General features: G+C 47.5%; 3 protein-coding genes and 1 long non-coding RNA gene across 9 annotated transcripts; 3 read left to right on the top strand and 1 right to left on the bottom strand.

Annotated features, from left to right (window-relative positions):
• The first annotated feature begins 3,528 nt into the window (after positions 1–3,528).
• drd4b (dopamine receptor D4b) lies at positions 3,529–13,096 on the top strand. Of its 5 annotated transcripts, none has more exons than XR_003890436.1 (5): positions 3,529–4,084; positions 10,169–10,281; positions 10,352–10,947; positions 12,018–12,525; positions 12,626–13,096. XR_003890436.1 is itself a non-coding variant. In XM_003969735.2 (4 exons), the coding sequence occupies exons 1-4, from the start codon at positions 3,836–3,838 to the stop codon at positions 12,218–12,220; spliced, it is 1,161 nt and encodes a 386-aa protein (XP_003969784.1). In that variant the 5' UTR covers positions 3,529–3,835; the 3' UTR covers positions 12,221–13,096. The 5 variants fall into 5 exon arrangements, 2 of the variants coding, with proteins under 2 accessions (XP_003969784.1, XP_029701826.1); XR_003890437.1 differs by lacking the exon at positions 12,626–13,096 and adding an exon at positions 11,734–11,908 and having other exon boundaries at positions 12,018–12,143; XR_003890438.1 differs by lacking the exon at positions 12,626–13,096 and adding an exon at positions 11,734–11,914 and having other exon boundaries at positions 12,018–12,102.
• LOC115251954 (uncharacterized) lies at positions 5,955–7,167 on the top strand. Its single transcript, XR_003890440.1, has 3 exons — positions 5,955–6,165; positions 6,709–6,859; positions 6,949–7,167. It is a non-coding gene; the product is annotated as an uncharacterized lncRNA (long non-coding RNA).
• A 379-nt stretch (positions 13,097–13,475) lies between the features above and the next one.
• Positions 13,476–15,951, bottom strand: sirt3 (sirtuin 3). Of its 2 annotated transcripts, none has more exons than XM_029845967.1 (9): positions 15,793–15,951; positions 15,576–15,717; positions 15,455–15,488; positions 15,137–15,310; positions 14,829–15,061; positions 14,638–14,738; positions 14,390–14,566; positions 14,093–14,290; positions 13,476–14,018 (listed from the first exon to the last, which is right to left on the bottom strand). In XM_029845967.1, exons 2-9 carry the CDS (start codon positions 15,670–15,672, stop codon positions 13,995–13,997), a joined length of 1,038 nt encoding a protein of 345 aa, XP_029701827.1. In that variant the 5' UTR covers positions 15,673–15,717; positions 15,793–15,951; the 3' UTR covers positions 13,476–13,994. The 2 variants fall into 2 exon arrangements, with proteins under 2 accessions (XP_029701827.1, XP_011608115.2); XM_011609813.2 differs by having other exon boundaries at positions 14,405–14,566; positions 15,793–15,949.
• A 42-nt stretch (positions 15,952–15,993) lies between these two features.
• psmd13 (proteasome 26S subunit, non-ATPase 13) lies at positions 15,994–19,361 on the top strand. The gene is made up of 13 exons (XM_003969606.3): positions 15,994–16,201; positions 16,634–16,712; positions 16,975–17,009; positions 17,097–17,152; positions 17,235–17,278; positions 17,514–17,600; positions 17,821–17,992; positions 18,077–18,156; positions 18,229–18,354; positions 18,455–18,517; positions 18,735–18,815; positions 18,932–19,048; positions 19,140–19,361. Exons 1-13 carry the CDS (start codon positions 16,101–16,103, stop codon positions 19,233–19,235), a joined length of 1,137 nt encoding a protein of 378 aa, XP_003969655.1. The 5' UTR covers positions 15,994–16,100; the 3' UTR covers positions 19,236–19,361.
• Positions 19,362–19,672: the final 311 nt, after the last annotated feature.

Below are 19,672 nucleotides of genomic sequence, written 5' to 3'. Positions count from 1 at the left end.
GAAATCAAATATAAATCTTTCTGTTGAAGCCCTTTGAGACCCAGTCACAGTTTTGATGCTCAGCATTTTTAAACCGTTTTTGCCGTATTTCATAGATATGACATATTGACAGATACTATCATTAACATGTCCTAACACAAACAAACGGTGGAATGAGGAGATTCTCAAGTATATGAACAGAGTCTGTTGTTTCCCTATCTGACCACCAGGGGAAGCTACGACCCCTCGTAAAGTCAGGTGTATTTAGAGTCCCGTTGATGGGGAATAAAAACATGATCTGGGACAGTAAATAGCCCAAAAATCATTGATAATCACTGACAATAAAAATGTCGCACTAATGCTCTGTCAGTAAAATTGATCTGAGTCAGAATCAGTATGCAATACAAAATAGGAAGAGGAAAAATATTTAAATAAATATACAAGGAGCAGATATTAAAGTACAAACACACATCAAAAAACGCCCCAGTCATCACATCAATGTCTATAGAAGCAGATTTCAGCCACTTGTGAAGAGGTTTTTCCTCTTGAAGCTCAACTTTAACATGTCTCTGCAGACATTTTCTCTGTGCTGTAGAGAATCGCCACAGTAACGGATCCAACGGCCTCAGCAAGGACCTGCAGTCCAGTATCATCAGAACCTAAAAGGTCACCTTAACACAGAGGAAACATCACTATATTCACAGCCTGAACCTGAAGGTGACGCAGAATGATGACATTCAGGACAAATGTCACGTGGAGAAACGAGAATTCAACTGTTTGACCACATTAACGAGTAAAAGGAGGCACCACTGACAGGAGTGGCTGATGACATCATCAGGTAGGACAATTCGATCACAACCCGTGACGACTGTGTCAAATGGATCTGTGGTTTGACAGTATACAATCCTCAGTCTGTCAGAAGGAATGGAGCAAAGTTCCAGCAAACAGTCGTCACAAACAAGATTACCTGGAGAATTTGATCCCAGTTCAGGACGTTCGGGGCAAATTAGGCACATGTCATCATCGGGAATTATGGTGACAGAGTCTAACATTTAAGATTTTATCAAATTGCATAGCCTGACATTGTGTGTGTATTTGTGTAAAATCTCTGGTTTTTATGATTGTGTTTCATAGAAGAGCGAAAGCTCCAAATGTTTTTGTTGTGAGAACCTTTGGACTTGTATCTGACCCATTTTATATAATAACTGCCACGAAGTTTATGATGTAACTGTATCTTAGAGTTGGTGGGTTTAGCACAGAAGCTAATCTCATTATTAGCACTGAATGGAAATGTTGTTCTGCCTAAAGCAGAAAAACAGCCACAACTACAACTAAGTTCCAGCTGCTTATGCCTTAAGATGATTTATTTTTTATTTTATTTTATTCGTACAGGAAACCTTTTGAGATTAGATCAAGCTTGGTAGTAAAGAAACAATAATTTTCTCCTTAAATGTTTAATATGTAGCTCCAAATCTCTTTGAAGTGGTTTTGCTTTATTTTGCAACACAGTTCTGACCTTAGCGTTATAAACTGGGAATAAGGGGCTAGAATATAATCAGTCCCAAAAATTTAGCATATGAGCATCTGTTTTAGCCCTGCTGCTAATTTCCCTCATCGTCATCAGGAGCTTGGCCTCCTTTGTTGCTGTCCAATTTATACTAACATTTACTGTTAGACAGAAACAGGCTGAAACTTCCTTTGCTCACCTCATTCACTATCTTGATTTGAGCTAAGCTAATTAGCAGCAGGAAAACATTGAAAAATAAAGAAAAACAGTTCATAAATTCACATAGAGCAAACTATTGTTGATGCTGGTGAGGCGCTGCCATGGCGACGACGATGGTGGGTAAAAACCAGCCACATCACAAGGCTGATATTCACCAGGTGAAACCAGCACCGACCACAGGAGGTGAACGCCCGTGGAACTGGAGAGTGAGGAGGAAGATCTGAGGCTTCATCGTCGGTGTGGAGGAGCCACTTGTTGGTTGAGCCGGTTTGGGGATGGAGGTGGGACCTGCTGGACCGCTCAGTCTCCCTGGTGGGATGTCTCCAGCCACGGAGGCTTCACCACCCATGTGACACAATCAGTCCTTGAAATAATTTACCAAGACAGACACGTGATCACGGGCACGAACTGCAACTGTCACCACCAATTATTTCCTCTCAGCAATGAAACTAAAACATATTCTCAGCCCAACCTAAACTTGGATAGAAACATTTATATGGGATTTAGAAGCGGCTGGAGGACCAAGTATTAATAAATGAAGGTTTCTTTAACAAACCTGTTGGACAGACATCATCGCAGCTCTCCGGCTGTGAGACCAGAAAATAAGCTGCTAAAACGTCAAATGTCATTTCCACTCTCTGACCTTGCTGCTCTTTAACTCTGACTTTATTTTAGACTTTATTGATTGTTTTAAACAATTTATCCTCCTTTTTCGACTGTGTGTCATTTATCTTAATGAGATCTTTGGTTGTTGGTTTTTTTAATTTTGCGCACACACTCGCACACACACGCAGGTCTACCATGGATCAGTAATTAACCTGAAGTTAATCAGGTCTATCTCTGCTGGCTTGTGTCCCCAAACCTCTGTCTCATTCCTGCACATCTATTCTGACATTTGGGTGGATCATCATCAGCCTCCCGTATAACGTCTGATTAATTTAGTTTAAAACAATGATCAGATCTTCCGTCATAAGTAACTGGCTGTATTGGTTAGTGGGGAGAACGTGGCTCACACACGCTCTCAAACCAGGGCCCATCATTTGCTGGCCCCAGTTCCAACCCTGACATGGGGCATGTTAGATCACAATACCTCACGTGTGTCACTGCCGATCCACGTGTTCTCTGAATGAAGACTTCAAGAAAAATACCAATTGTATTTGTATTTAGCAAATAGATCCAAATATTACAGAGCTCCGGGCCAGTTCATAACCCTACAATAACAGAGTCCATTGCCAGGGCATGAAGTCTGACAACCTAACTATCCCTTGACCCAGTCTTCTATAGAAACACATACAGTATGTAAATTATTGATGCTAATTCAGTCCAATCCAGTCCTTTTTCTTGGATGACCTCGTCTTCTTCTTCCCGTTCCATTGGATGCTGGCACAGTCCTTGTTCTCCGTTGTTTCCCAAATGGCCAGGTCAAAGTTCACAGTCTTCTTGCAGAGGAATTTATCAACACCACCATGCTGTCCAGTTTTACGATGTCTGTTTAACACTTCCCATCTGACAGTTTCCTCCTGATTACAACTGTCTAAACAGCAATCATGTCAAGGAAGGATCAACTGACTGCTTATCTTTATTACACTTGCTGATGATTCTACGGTCCCTAACTTCTAAACTACTTCTAACAGAAACATATATGGTACAACACATGGTAACAAGGCAAGCACAATTCTCTTCAGGCATAAATGGGAATATTAGCGTTTCACCAGCAGCAATTGTGACCCTCCCCTCTCTGCGTCTCCCAAAATCCGCATGCCAGCTAAAATATAGTTTATGCTGCAATTAAATTGCTCTAATTAAAGTTTGCGAGGGCCCGCTTGTGGTCAGACCCTTGTGGTCAGACCCTTGATGGTGTGTCCCGAGCAGCTTTGGTAAGCTGATTTGGACTTAAGTTGTCAGACTAACTCATTCTGCTGGGAGCTGCAGACAGAGAAGCGGAGCCACACCGGTGTCAGGTGCTTCTGACCGGCATAAGTGTGGGGAAAGTGGAGGACGGGGACGGAGGCGGGCGGATGGAGACGCTTTAAAGTGCCCGAAGCTGCTCAACACGGCTCATAGATGAGACCCGCCCGGTGTCAATGCTTCTGAGACGGTTCGGGAGCCAGGAGTCGGTCTGCGGCCACCATGTCGGGGACCTCCGCCGACTTTAGCAACGACACGCAGGCGGCTGTTGCGGTCGCGCACCGCAACCTGCCCGCGCTGATCTGCGGGATTCTGCTGATCGTCACCGTCGCGTCGGGAAACGTGCTGGTGTGTCTCAGCGTGTACCTGGAGAAGGCTTTGAAAACCACCACCAACTACTTCATCGTCAGCCTGGCGTTTGCAGACCTGCTGCTGGCGGTTCTGGTGCTGCCGCTCTTCGTTTACGCAGAGGTGGGTTCCAGAACCGGACTCAGAGCTTTAATTCTGCTTAGAAAGTCAGGTTAGGAGTGAGGTAGATGCATGGAGAGCCAGAGGTCACTTGTGAAGGCTTTATAGTCAGAATATATCACAATATTGCTGCACACTCGGTGATATTCACAGGGTGTTTTTTTAAAATAATATATATTAAAGAGTATAAAAACACGCCAACTTTGGAGAGCTTGACTCATTGCGTTTGAAATGAAGGTTAAGTCAATAAATTTGTCAGTGACTTGAATCAATTGCAGTAAGTAACGATGTGGCCTCACTGCCATTAATTATGGTTCTACTCAGAAGGACAAAGACATATTTTATTTGTGGATTGTTTTGAGGGTGATGAGGACAGGATGTCAGATGGCAGTCAAGACCACCACGTTGAAGCAACACAAGGTTTTGTTTTTATATCATCTCATCTTCTGGCTCTCTGAGCCCTCCGCTGTGCTCTGACCCTCTAAACTAGCACCGTCTGGAACATCTCGCGCTTCCAGTTGTTGAACCTCCCATCTGATGGGAAAACTGCAGCCTGGTGGTTTCTTCTCGCTGTAGCCTTGGACGCCACAGAAGGTTTCTTCTTATCTGTTTATTTTAGCTTAATCACAGTTAAGAGTGAAATAGGTTTGTGCATAGAGGGGAAACATTTGAATCATTTTATAAAGCTGGTTTTATTGTTCAAGTTGAATAATTCAAGGTTCAAATTGAGATTTAGTATTAAAGAGGCGGCGTTACTAACGAATGACATAGAGGATTAGAGGCCTGCTCGTTAGCCCACTCTGTAACCACACAGATGGTATAATTCCTTCTGTTATTATAATGGTGATTGTGATACTACTCTATTATTACGATTATTTTCTGTCTGGGGTTTTTCTCCCCCTCATATTAATGGAATTTAAAATGAAGGCGAGCCAGCACCACCCTAGAGCCCACAGAAGGACCAGATGAGAACAAACTGACGTCTTTTCTTTTCCTTCTTCGCCACTGTGATAATTTTGAGTTTGCCCAGAGGGACATGCCTCCTGACGCACGTCCGCCAGAGACGCCACTAATGTCCCTTTTGACCATATAGATTTTTCTTTAGTGAGTGGCGTCACAGGAGAAGACCAAACCCTAATACGCCGGGGCACAACAACCCTTCCATTTATGTTTCCTCCACCAGGTATAAGATTGTTTAAGGGTCCACAATATTCAATACCTGTGTTTTGTCTTCCAGGTGGTCGTGCTGTGTAATAATTCCTTTGTGCTCCAGTTGTGAACCTAAACTAGATCTGGTTCAAATAATTGAAGAGAATCCAATATATAAACTGTATAAACCCTCAGGGGGGTTGAAGACAACCGAGCGAGCCTCATGAGTGACATTAGGCATTTTGCGATTCAGACGTGAGGGGGCGGGGGTGGTAGCTCAGCCCTGCGCTGAAGCCCTGGTGCTGGTTCTGGTAGCAGGGGGAGGGGCCAGGACGCTGTCAGAGCGCTGCTGAGGTCCCCTTGAGCAAGCTTCGAGCCCTCAAATGCTCACACAGGGCCCTGCTCTGCCCCCGCGTCCTCCTCGTGACCCCAACAGGGATGTGGTGCTTAAGAAAAGAGAAAAAAGATGCTGTTTAAAATTTAAATCTGTCTGTTGGCAATCAACAGATTTAAAAAGAGGTTCAGGGAATGTTGATATTGGGTCATTCAATCTTAGTGATGTTCTGGATTCCAGAGAGACTTTGGTCTTTGATCTTCCAAAGATGGAAGCCAAGAGTCTTCAAAGCAACCTAATATGTCATATTATCGCTTCCTATAATACTATAATACTGACCTGCGCGATACAATGATCGTTGTGGGGGGGTTATCAAACATTTCCCACAGCTTCTAAAGCCTCTGCATGAGTTGAATTGGGTGCCCCCCACCCCAACCCAAGGACAGAGAGTTTTAGATGGTTTCCAGCCTTGTCCGCTCATTTAAGTTGCAGTACGGAGCTGGGAGGCAGAACCTGATGCAGATGCTTTGTCCAGGCGACCACATGGCGACTGAGTAGATGATTATGGCTCACAGAGGGAACGAGAGCGGATCAATCACTGGTACTGAAATGAGACCAGCAAAGAGATTGGAGCAGAAGTATTAAAAGCAATCTGTGACAGGCCTGATGAGTGCCGCAGGGCTGATGACGTGCACCTCTGCACATTCACTTGCACTGATTGAGTCCCAGCACACTGTTGAGGTTCTGCCTCAACAGTGGCCACAACGATCACGACTCGCCAGTGATGAAGAGTTGCAGAGTTTAGTGGTACGCAATGATAATGGGGCTGGTTTTGTCCCGGTTTTACCCCTTCCCAACCAAGGACGGCAAACACCCGATTATCTTAGGTCTTATAAGATTAGCCTTTAAGATTATCCTGTGGTCTGAGGTGTGTTAAGAGTGAATTTGTACCCAAATTAGCTCTGAAAATGGACTTCTTCATTTATGTGAGATGACGTGAAAGTTCTGGTTGGGGGAGGGATTCTAGAGTTGCGCAGTGTTGAGATTAGCAGAGACACCACACAGAGCACAAGCAAAGCTGCTCAATGCCTGACTTTTTTTCTTTGAGTGGGGTTTCTAACAGATCAAACCTCTCAATATTTAGCAGATCCTTACCCTGCTTTAGCAGATCCTTATGTGTGCACCCGGCTTTAGCACACCCTCAGAAGTGACGATGACGATGGGCGACACATCTCCTATAGTGAGAGAGGAGCTCCTTGGGGATGGAAGAAGTTAGAACTGAGAGCTGGAGAAAGGTCAGGGGTGATACCATCATTTATCAGGTGCTAGCTACTTGAAACCACAAGGGTGAATCTCACTTTGGTCCCTCTTATACCCGCACAAGGTGTTTTGCTCACTACAAACTCTTGTTGGGCAGACGGCCGACTGCCTGTAGATTTGGCATTGGGGCTTCCTCGGTCACTGTCCCGCTGACAGACTGCTCAAGGGTTGAAGCATCTGCTGAGCGAAACAAACCCAGGTTTGATGAGAAGGGCACAGCTTTTTCCTCTGGTTTGAATGGAACTTAAATGCAACAAATGCGGCGATGGGCACCCTGTAAGCTACAGAGCTGATCAAACTGGATCGGAATGGATTGATGTCTTTCCCTCTCTTTTTTTGCGTTTGCATGGCAGGACGACACACGTCCCCCAGAGACTGTCCCCTTTGATTGTCCCCTTTGACCCTATAGATTTTGCTTTAGTGAGTGACATCACAGAAAAGAACAACCCTAATACCCCGGGGTACAACAAGCCTTTTGATTTTTGGCTCCTCCACCTGTTGTATTAGAGTGTTTGATGGCACCTGTTCTTGCCCAAATTATTCAAGTTTTCATTTAGTGTATTTGATCTTACTCTTTATAATAAATAACTCTTTTGTGTTCCAGATTGATCCTTTGTGCTCCAACAGGGAACCTAAAATAGCTCTGATCCAATTATTTAAAAGAGAAACCGATACATAAACTCTATAAATCCTCAGGGGGCTTAAACTGCTGGAGAGAGCTTTTCTTTCTTTCTTTCTTTCTTTCGGTGGTGGAAGGAGTGCGAGCGGGAGAGAGACTGAAAAAAACGCATTTTTCCTATTTCTGATCTTTTTGTGTGAGTGGGAATGTTTGTGGACATAGTTTGTTTTATTGTGCGTTTCGTATTTATTTATTTGCTTCTTAGTGAGTTTGTGGGGCGGCCGACCGTCATGGCGGCAAACCCCAACCTGACCGGGTTGAGCCGGAGACGCGGGGTGAAGGTGGGAGCGGGCTCCGTGCTCGGTGTGGAGGGGGTTGCTCTGGCTGTGGGCCGGGAAATCGGCCACAGTTCGATTAAATCCGCCGCCCGCATGAACAGGGCGGTCGTGCTGTTCGTAGAGAACGTAGATCAGGCGAACAGGTTGGTGGAGACGGGGATCATCGTGGGGGGGGGCGTTCGTCCAGGTGACTCCGCTGACGCAGTCGGCGGCACGGATTACTTTGTCCAACGTGCCGCCGTTCGTCAGCGATGAGTTCCTGGCAAGGGAACTGTCCCGACATGGGAAACTGGTGTCCCCTAAATTATTATCAGGGTGTAAATCACCGCAGACAGGTGCACATGGTTCTGAACAACAGGGCAGAAGAGTTCAATTATTGTTTTGTTGTCCACATCGACGACTTTGATTATGTTCTTTTTGCAACCTCCTCTGCCCTTAAATGTTTCAACTGTGGCGAGGAGGGACATCTCGCCAGGGTTTGTCCGAACCGCCCGGTCCCGAGACAGGGGAGGTAGGGGATTTAACCGGGGTGGAAAGTGAAGTGTTGTGCAGGTTGGGTGAACTGGGGAAGACTGGTGAGGGAATGGGTGAACTGGGTGAGGCAGGAGAGACCGGAAACTTGGGTCAAACAGGTGAACAGGCAGTAGGTGAAGTGGGGCGGATGGCAGGTGAGCGTGGGGTGCTAGGGATAGTGGCTGGCCAGACGGGTGAGGGAGGCATGAGCACCGGTGAGGGAGGTGCGGGTACAAGTGAGGGCAGTGGGGGGGTGTCTGAATGGCGGCCTGCTCCCGCAAAGCGGCGCAGAAAGCAAAAAAATGTCACCAAGGACAGTGAAGACAAAAAAGCTGGGTGGCTGGAGGATGCAGCCGCTGCCACAGACAGTGACCAGGAGTACACGTCTGATGGCAGTGAACCGTCAAACGCGGTGGTGGACAGTTAGAGGGATGATTTGTACCCCCCAGGTATGATCAAGACTTTCCTCACAAAGACCAAAGGCATGAGGGGCCCTGACCTGGGGATATATTTCCCCAACAAGCTCCTGTTCATCCAATCGGCCAGCTACTGGATAAAACACAGAGCTGCATCGGACCTGACCGACCCGGAGATCTTTCGGTTGAGGAAGCACATGGGCAAATCGAGGCAACGGCTCAGAGAACTGTCCAACAAGAGCACCAGCTTGTAGGCGGAACAGCTGGGAAGGGATGGAGCCCCCCCCCCCACCCTGCTGGAGCCTGCATGACGAGCCACCACCGTTTCCCTCTCTAGGATGGATCTCTGTGTCAGACCAGTGCCCGTTTCTGTTCCGGGCGAGATACTCCTTGTGGAGGAACTGCTTTTGTTGATTCTATTTAAATCTTTCTTTCTTTCTTGCTGAGACCTCCTCACATCTTTACTCAAGCTGTCCACACGTTCATCAGCTCCTCTCGTAACACTCTGATTCTCTCTCAGTTTCTCTTCCAGAGCAACTGCTGTGTTGCTCTGCAGGAAAACTCTAGATGCTCTCAGCCAGGTTTTCTGCATTCCTCCAGTCACAAAATCATAAATAAACACAAACTTGCAGATAATTCCAGAGAATTAACCAGTCACAAACAGAAACACTGGGCAACATTCATGGTCACAAGGGGATGGAGAGTTGAAACATGCGGAAGAAAAAGGACAGTACTCTAAAAATGGCCCAAAAATGGAAAAGAGGACTGGTAACAAGGCCAGAACCCCCAGCTCCTCAGTAGGACACGCCTCTCTATTTCAGGCCGATGATGTTCCAGAGGATCTGTGCTGAGACACAGTCAGCTCTGACATTAATGTGTGTTTATAGTGGGAATGATTCAAATTACCAAGAGAAATCAGCAAAGTCAGTAGTTGCATCCACCGCAGACCGCGTCTCCGTCAATCAGGATTAATTCCAGACACTGCAGCCACTGGAGAGTTCCACTGGTTTTGGGGGTACTTATGAGCCTCCAATTACAATTTCTCAGGTAATCTAACCCTTATTAAAGTATTAAAGGCCTCCTGCCGGCTTCTCTGTCTGTCTAAATATCGCTATGTCTCGGCCCTGCTACGGCGCCATCGTTAACTCCTCCCTAATTAGCCACAGTTGTGATCTTGTTACCTTTGTCGGTAACTATTGCACACATGCACTTTTTAGACGTCAGTCCGTGGTTTTGAAACATTCCACGTTCCCCCAGAAGACGTCAGTGGAAGCAGAAGTTTGTTTTTGCGGCAGGAATGTTTGTCTCAACACCATCGGGAGGATTAGATGTGTTTGGATTTAGACCAGCGGGGGGGAGATGGTGTGTGTTTCTGCTTGTGAGTGTGTGTCTGTACAGTTTCAGGGTGGCGTTTGGACCTTGAACGTGCTCATGTGTGATGGCCTGATGACCATGGACGTGATGCTGTGTACTGCGTCCATATTCAACCTCTGTGCCATCAGTGTGGACAGGTACAGCCCCACATCGCTGCAGCCCTAAAGGTTAGCTTTAGCATTTAACGCCTTCTGCCGTGTTCTGCAGGTTCATCGCCGTGTCCGTCCCCCTGAATTACAACCGTAAACACGTGGACCATCGCCAGCTCGTCCTGCTGTCGGCGACCTGGCTGCTGGCCCTGGCTGTGGCCTCGCCCGTCATCTTTGGTATCAACAACGTGCCGGACCGCGACCCCAGCGCGTGCAAACTGGAGGACAACAACTATGTGGTTTATTCCTCCGTGTGCTCCTTCTTCATTCCCTGTCCCATTATGGTGCTGCTCTATTTTGGAGTTTTCCGCGGACTAAAGCGTTGGGAGGAGACTCGGAAGGTCAAACTGCGTAGCAGCATCGAGGCCTGTAGGAAGCTGCAGCACGCAGCCGTCTCCACCACCCTTCCCCCGCTGGCGGCCGCCATCCCCGGGCCGTTGCCCATGGCGCTGCCCAGAGTCATTGAGAGGGACCTGGCTCAGTCCCGGCTGGACGACACGGATGACGACATGCAGCAGGAGATTCCGTATCCTCGGCAGTACCGGGAAAACTCGGTTCCCACGGTGACCTTCAGCCATCAGCTGCACGGCAAGAAGCGAGCAAAGATCAACAAAAGGGAGAGGAAAGCCATGAGGGTGCTACCTGTCGTCGTAGGTGAGGGTCGCGCTGCTCTGAACACGCCCAGTTAGCTGAAGGAGCCGTGGGGGGTTTACAGAGGCCACATCAGTCACCTCGCTTTTGACAGCCGAGCATCTGGACCAGTTTTATCACCGTCGCACCAGGTTTCACGTTCAATTACCAGCAAACTTCCTGTTTGCACTCAGGTCCAATTAGAGCATCTGGGCCTTGATTAAGTTCACAGTATTTTCTTCCTAGAGTTCAAATGTTCCTCCGATGAATCGGACGTCCAAGGCACTCAGATTGAAGCAACACCTCCGACTGACTGCAGAGCCGTCAGGCTTTAAAGCCATCAATCCAATTATTACACAACAGGAGCTTACAGGCACAATCAGCGCTGATCCTTTGGAAACGTGTGAACGATCTTGATGTTTGTAGTAGGTCGGGAGAAGAAAGAACGTCCAAAACCCAGAAAAAAAAGTGGAATCAGAGCCGTGAATGTCGCCGCGTCCTCCGGGTTGACCCCCCCGTCGGTGGCGTGCCTCTGCCGCGGGCTGGAGAATTAGGTTTGATTTCCTCACAGGTTGGGAAGCAGCATCTGCTGCCCCAACGCCAACTTCTCCTTCAGGAAAGGCTTTGTATATTTTATGTTTGTTTATTTCACAAACATAATCAAAAACAGAAAAACACATTCTGCACCAGATGTGTCCAAAACCCCGAAACGGTTCTGCAGATGTTCTCGTGTTGTCCAGGAGTTGCTTTAAACGTTGTAACCTGATATTTTATTTTATTTTACTCCCCGTCCCTGCGGCGTGGGTCCAGACAGGACGCCGCCACCACATCCCATAGTCGCGCGGCCCTCTCATGAATGATTGCTGTCTTTTTGTCCTTGTGCCGGCTGTGAGATCGGAGAAGGTGGAACAATCCGGTCCGCGGGGCAGCGGCAGACGTCTCAGCGGGATGTTTCTGCCCCGCCTGCGATGGCGGCGCGATGAGGGTGAAAGTATTAACGTGTATCTTTGACTGGGATGTTTTGATTTGTTATTTTTGTAAAGACTTTCCTTGGAGAACAAGTGTGTGAAGCTCCCTCAATCCTGTCTTCCCAGGCTGCTTCCTGTTCTGCTGGACGCCGTTCTTCGTGGTCCACACCACGCGAGCCCTGTGCCTGACCTGCCACATCCCGCCCGGCCTGATGAGCACCGTCACCTGGCTGGGCTACGTCAACAGCGCCCTCAACCCCATCATCTACACCATCTTCAACACTGAGTTCAAGAAGTTCTTCAAAAAGTTCTTCCGCGCCGGCTGCTGACCGACGGAGGGCCCCGAAGATTCGAGCTCCTCGTCCTCTTGGGGGGTTTGGGACAATTCCTACCCAGCTCCGTTTCCATCGGCTTCACGCGAATCAGCTTCCTGCATTTTCCAGTAAACAATATGGGATCTACACGGAGCCGACTGGGCCCAAAAGGATCAACGCTGGGGTAAAAATGTCCCCGGGATAATCTGGATCATCTTCAGCACACCCGAAGGTCAGACGGCTGAAATTGAGTGTTTGAGTGGTCAGAGCCAGATCCAGAGCACCGTAAACCGTCTGTTTGGACTGGTGCCGTTCAGGGGGTGAGGAACTCATTCTTAACTCTTTTCTGTAAGATACGATGATGAAGCCACCTGAATCGTCTTTCACCACAAGTATTGATCACTTCCTGTCATGAACCAGCGTCCTCAGGAAAGGAGCCGAGGACCCGTAGCAACATGCCTTAACGAGCGGGATTCGAGGACAACGGAGACGGGCAGCAGCTGCTCTTTCATAGTCCGTATTTATTCCTGTCGTTTCAAGGTTACTACAGGTGTTTACATGTTTACAGGTGACATATGTGCAGACAACATGCCTCCGCGTAGTGAAACAGATACATTTGTGTCGCCATCACAGAGAACTCTCAGCACATCAATATATCCGTGCGCTATAACGAACACAATACTAACGGAATTCATTTATGAGCGTGACGTGTGAGAGGAGTTTGGATAAAATATTTACGTACGTTATCCTGGCTGTGACGACTGTTTCCACGTTTTATGTGGAAGGTTTGAAATAAATGATCTTTTTGTGGATATTTGAAGAGGTTTTTCATTGTTTTATTGAGCTACAGACGGTGTCACTTTAAGGTTCTGGCTTTTTTTTGGTTCCTGACCTCAGCAACACCCTAAAAATACACTTTCTAGCTTTGCGTTGGGGGTGAAAATTGAGCTGGGGTGACGACAGACGCGCCTTTTTTTCAAGCTAAGAAAAAAACCTGAGACAAAAAACCTGCCGAGAGTGTTCGGAGATGCTGAGAACGTTCTCCAACGCCACAATAAGTGTTTTCATTCATTTCCTACTGGTACATCGTGTAAAACCATCCGCCTCTTCAGCAGGCGACAGCTGTTCCGTCTACCCTTCATTGCTGTGCAAGCGTGCTCCCCTTTCTCATGCCTTGACCTGTAAATTAGCTACAATGTCACACCAGCACAATTAATGATTAATTAAGAGGTGTGTTTGAAGAAGATTCACAAAGAAACGTTTGACTTTGTTCCAGGCGGGTAAAACTGTCGGTGCTTTTTTTTAATGCAGCGGATGAATCAAACCTCAATTACAATGTCAGAATTATTTAGACAATCTGCTGGCAGACAAACAAACGACACTGTCTTTGTGGTCTTTATTACACTGCAGCAAAGCCAGTGTGACATCATCAGCTCATCCGGTGGTACCTTCACATACGCTCACTGCAGGAAATTTAGGATCTGACTCATCCCTCGGTGCCGCCTTTACAGACGGAACCGATGACGATGATGTTCACTCTGTGCTTCACTGTTCCGTTATTGCACTTCAAAGATTCCTGCCTTTCTCGCTGCTCTGAAGGTGGAGTTAAATCCGTGCCGCTTGCTTTTGAATTGAATCCACGCCTGTTCATGTCGGCTCTGCAGCTGCTGCCGTCGTTTACATCAAGGCTCCGGATATCGGCGCACAAATGACGGAGAATCTGTGGTAAACGGTTGGAACATGATTGCAGGGAGTAATGTCAAATTTCCAGTTTGAAGCCCTCAAATGTTCACTCTTCTGTCTCCGTTGCAGCCTGGAGATTAAAAATAAGACACACATGAGCTGGAGAACCTCTGGTCCTAATACAGGAATGAATTCAGCGCTCACAGGTGCCATCAGAACGTCGATTTCCTGTCTCCAGCCGATGGCGTCGACCAGCTCTTGTGTCCCACTGACCACATCGCCCAGTTGGACGACGTCACCGGGCCGGCGGCGCCATGCAAAGGGCCCCACCAGATCCCTGTTGATGAGGAGCCGGGGGACAGAGCTGCGGACAGCCCCCGCCAGGCTGGCAAACGGCTCCACCTGCAGGACACCGAGCGAACAGCAGCTGCTGTATTGGAAAACGCACCGTTCTAGTCCCCCCCCCTCTTATTTTGCAGGATGAAATAATTGTCAACACACTTCTCCATGGCTCACCTCCAGGGAGGTCCCCATGACGATCAGGAGGTCCGCCAGTGGGAAGTCTTTCAAGTACTTCAGGAAGTGACGCGGCAGCTCCTCCCCAAAGAACACAATGTCAGGCTTGACCACACCTTTGCAGGTGGGACACCGGGGAACCTTCCCGCTCATCACCTCTGGCTGATGGAGACAGGAAACTGAAATCCTGGCTAACATCAAAAATCAGATTCCAAGTACAGCGTTTGGCTCACTCGGAGCTCCTCTCCCTCGTACGTCCGCAGGCAGACGGTGCAGGTAGCCGTGGCAAACGTCCCGTGAGCCTCCACCAACATGTGTGGAGGAATTCCTGCCACTGAAGACACGTGAAAGCATCACTGCTGTTTTGACACCATTGTACTAAAACCACAGCTTATCAGTTGGAAAAATAGGTGAAGATACACACATCTCTCCAGGCCGTCGATGTTTTGCGTGTACATCCGCAGGAGCTGCCCCTTGTCGTGAAGCAGCCGCACAAAATAGTGGGTCAGATTGGGCTGGTAGCGCCCTGGATACAGCTCTTTGGCCAGAGCAAAGAAAGGATTTGGGTTGTGATGGAAAAAGTCAATCTCAAATATGGCCTCTGCGTAGGGCAGGTCGTACTGCTGCAGGTTGTCATAGAGACCGCTGCCTGGAGACCTGTGGAGCAAATCTGTGCTGACCCGTACCTGCTACGTGTACCACTCCAGGATGCAACCCGGGCTGCCCTTTTACCTGAAGTCTGGGATGCCGCTGGGGGTGCTGATGCCAGCGCCGGCCATCACCACCACCCTCCTGTAGTGCTGCTCCCTGATGCTCTTGGCGACCTCCTGCAGGGTCTGCGGCTCCTGACCTGCGCCGCCGCCATGGCAGAAAAGGCTGCGAGACCCAGTCCAGCCCTTTGTCTGTCTGCAAGAGAGCAGCAGTTTTTCACATAACCTTCATGCATGAGATGCACAGGTGGTGGGAGAGGACTGTTCTCAACAAACAGGTTTAAACCTGCTGGTTTAAGCCCGCAGCTGCGTCCTTTTACCAGGAGACCGGCAGATCTACCTGCTCACAGCTGCTGCACGCACATCACTGCGATCTGGAGGAAAGGAGAGGCATGTCACGCTTAGAAAAAGGCTTTTCCTCGTCTCACATGGTCTTTTTCAGGCCTCTGAGATCAACTTACTGTTGCAAAAGCGCTTCCTTTGGCTGCAACACAGGGAATATAAACTCAGCCTGACGGGGGACGCGGAGCTCGAATAAAGAGCCGCAACAGCCATCATGCTACAAGCTAACCGGCCTGCAGAGTCTCTCTCCGTGGATTAAACCTGCAGTGATTCAAAATCGATGGTTCTAAATAAACTTAACAACTTAAATTGTTGCGGTATGTTGACATTTCCAACCTCGGGTCAGTGATGCGCAACCTTCGGGTTGACGACCGGACCTGAGTTATAAAGCCTGGTTGCCCATTCCGTATCCCACTGTTTATTTAAAAACAATAAAAGTAAAGAATAAAAGTGTCGGAGCCACCACTCCTGTCTTAGCTTGTAGCTAACGCTCGGCTAGCCAGGAAACGCCCACTTTATTTCCCGTCGTCCTTTGCGTCGCGCAGCCAGGGCAGAGCGTCAACAAGACGGCTTGAGTGACGTTAGCGGCGCTTCCATCGACACGTCGGTCCGGACAAAAGTCTCCCTTCATTCGTGTCGCTACAATGAAAGATGTTAGCGGTTATCTCAAACAGCAGCAGAGCACCAGCTCCACGCCGGAGATGGCGGCGGAGTGGCACATGCTGGAGGAGTTTCACAACAAACGGTAAAATGCTGTCCATGACTTCCAGCTCATGCTAAGCTAACGCTAGCTGAGTGCGGCTAGCTCATTGACTGAGAATGCACGCTGAGTCACGAAAGGAGCTAGCTTCAGCTGAGGTTTGGCTAACGTTAGCGGCAAGTTTTTACCCCAGAAACGCATCACTTGAGGCTCATTTTTATTGTTTAAGTTTATTGACGCACTTACAACTGGTCATGGTTTTATTTTTCAAATTAGCTATTAGCCAGTTATTTGTGGTTTGCTATAATTTATACCAATGTGATTTTGCAATGTGATTTTCCGCAGTTCAAGTTATTGGGGAACAATAATTTGTGGACTAATAATGGACAATTGACACGACTATTTAAAGACTCTTTGTACGGTAATCTCTGCACTGTTGGTGGTAACTGAAATTGATAAAGTCTTTTAAATTGCCAGGTTGTGGCATCAGTTGACTCTGAAGCTGACAGACTTTGTTAAAGATCCCTGTTTCAAAAGTGGAGATGGACTCATACAGGTAAGAGCTGGGCCAATGCGTCAGGTCTTGATTTGAATTTCTATCTATGTTAATGTAGAAAACATGACAACATTGCTTGTAATTACAATTAAAGATTACGTGCACGTTTGAGCCGGGAGAAGCGTAGAGGTTTAAAGCTAATGCTAGTTTAAAGCTAATGCTAGCAGGGACCATTGCAGAGAGATGTTCTCTTTTAATCTACAATGAAAATTAAACTTTGATTCTCTGAATGTGAACAGTTATCTGTCTTCTTCCCCTAAAGCTTTACGACAATTTCCTCAATGACTTTGAACACAGGTCAGGAATTCTTTTATTATCTTTCCTCCCGAGTCACTAGTGTCTGTGGTTTGTTTCCAAACTTTGATTTTTGCTTCTTTTTACTAGAATCAACCCCTTGTCCCTTATGGAGATCATACTGTATGTTGCCCGACAGATGCAAGGTGATAACAACAAAGGAGAAAAGAGTTTATATCCGTTGATTCTTGTTTATTGTGTGCACTCACAGAACCTTTCTGTTGGTAGATCCCAAAGATGCCATTACATTTCTTGAAAAGACAAAGGAGAAGGTTGGTCTGTTCACATTGAAATATGCTCTCAGGTCCCAGTTTGTACCTCCTAGGTTGCTGAAATATTAACGTTTATCAGAAGATGTATTAAATGTAATTGTGTAGTTTGGTCACATTAACAAACGTGTGTTTTTTATAGTGGCAATAGCATCTTAAGCCTGAGAGCAAACGAAAGGATGTGTTTCTGCAGGACCTTTGTGTGCATGAATTCTGACAAGTGTCCGTCTGGTATCAGGTGAAAAGCAGCGAGGAAGCCGTCATTCTCTGTAAGACGTCCATCGGCAGCCTTAAACTGGAGATCAATGACCTTCCGGCCACAAAGGTTCCTGAACTTTCTTTAAACGGCTGTTTTTGCTGGGATTGTAGCATCTTTTGTCAAATTGATTTTAGGAGAAAATGTTATTTCCTCTCTTGTTCAAGTCGACATTCCTCTGTCATAATTTTGTGTTTGTTCTCTTTGAATAGGCTTCACTCAATGAATTTATTGTAACCCTGTGCGTGTGCATTTGTTTAAGCTCACTTTGTTGTCGGTATGTTTCCAGAAAATCATTGAAGAGGTGGAGGAGATGTTGAATAACCTGCCCGGCGTGACGTCGGTCCACGGCCGGTTCTATGACCTCTCCAGCAAGTACTATCGCATCATTGGCAACCACGCTGCCTACTACAAGGATGCTCTGCGCTACCTCGGCTGTGTAGACATCAAAGACCTCCCAGGTAGGCGAAAGGCATGATGGGAAATGGTGTTCTTCCCTTGTTGAAGCGCTCTGTTGAGCACAATCCTCTTTATCACCTCCATAGAGACAGAGAAGCAGGAAAGGGCGTTCACGCTGGGCCTGGCCGGGCTGTTGGGAGAGGGCGTCTACAACTTTGGAGAGCTGGTGGGTTCCGTGTGTGCATGTGCGCGCGCTCGTGAGCGACGCACGAACTCACCGCTGCGTCTGTTCCCACAGCTGATGCATCCTGTGCTGGAGTCTTTGAGGAACACGGACAAACAGTGGCTCATTGATACTCTTTACGCCTTCAATGGAGGAAACGTGGAGAAGTTCCAGAGCTACAAGTCTTCATGGGGCCAACAGGTGAGTCTGTCCTCTTCTGTCCCAACAAAATGGTGGAGAGAAAGAAATAACCCTGATTTCTGTGTTGTTGTACTGGTGCATAAATGTTTGTCTTTGGTAGCCTGATCTCGCCACACATGAAGCTAAACTGATGCAGAAGATTCAGCTGCTCTGTGTCATGGAGGTGAGTCAAAATGAGCTTGTTTCTTTAATGTGAGTCCAATTTCCTCCAGACGTCGCCCTTGTCTGCTGTAGTTTGAGTATCTTTGATTGAAATGTGCCGGCGCCGTACGGCCGACGTCCCAAACGCCCTGAAACGGGCTTCACAACTGTCCTCTGTGATGATGCTGCTGAAGGGTAAAGAACAGGAACGTTAAACCCATTTAAATGTCTCCTTCTAGATGACTTTCACTCGTCCGGCGAACCACCGACAGCTCACCTTCACCGAGATCGCTCAGAGTGCCAAAATCCCCGTTAATGAGGTCACTTGGACGAGTCCACAGATCATTTTGATAAACCTGTATTAGCATGGCCCAGTTTGTTGTGAGCGACGAGCGTCTTCAGAGGCCTTTTGTGCACTTCTGCGGGTGTCCTGCAGGTGGAGCTGCTGGTGATGAAGGCTCTGTCTGTGGGGCTGATCAAGGGCAACATCGATGAGGTGGACCAGAAGGTGCAGATGACCTGGGTGCAGCCCCGAGTGCTGGACCTGCAGCAGGTCAGTCAGCCCCTGAAGGCACCGTGGATCAGATAAGAGACCGAACTGTGCTTAAATCAGAGCTCCAGCCTCAGCTCTGTGTGTTCTGCAGATCAAAGGCATGAAGGAACGTTTGGACTTCTGGTGCGGCGACGTGAAGAACATGGCCATGCTGGTGGAGCAGCAGGCCCACGACATCCTGACCTGAACCAGTCCGGCTCCAGTCCCCAGCGCTCGGCCTCAGCAGCCTTTTCTATTGTTTTTCATTAGATGTTTGATTCTGTTATTCCAAACCTGTACATTACATTAAAGGACTTTGTGCTGTGACACTGGACAGTTTTCCTGCGTTCACTAACTGTGATCTACATCCCATAAATTACATTAACTCCTACCAATGTTTTCGGATTGTGCAGCCAGGCCCGATGTCTAGTTTTATGACCGTTTTCTCAGATTATGTGTCAATAAGTGTTTCTGCTCTTTATCTCCAACATTTTAATGTCATTTATACTCAGGAGTCAGGTGAGAGTTTATTTCAGGGTGTTGCTGTAATAACAATGTTATTAAGGTGAATTACAGGGATTTCTGATCAATGAAGCATAACTAAGCCTCATTAGCGCTAATAGCCTTTTTCATTTGCTCAATGTG

Source organism: Takifugu rubripes, chromosome 13 (assembly GCF_901000725.2).
Source record: "Takifugu rubripes chromosome 13, fTakRub1.2, whole genome shotgun sequence".
Classification (NCBI taxonomy): Eukaryota; Metazoa; Chordata; class Actinopteri; order Tetraodontiformes; family Tetraodontidae; genus Takifugu; species Takifugu rubripes.
The sequence above is the reverse complement of the archived record's forward strand: the minus strand, read 5'-3'. Positions and strand labels throughout refer to the sequence as shown.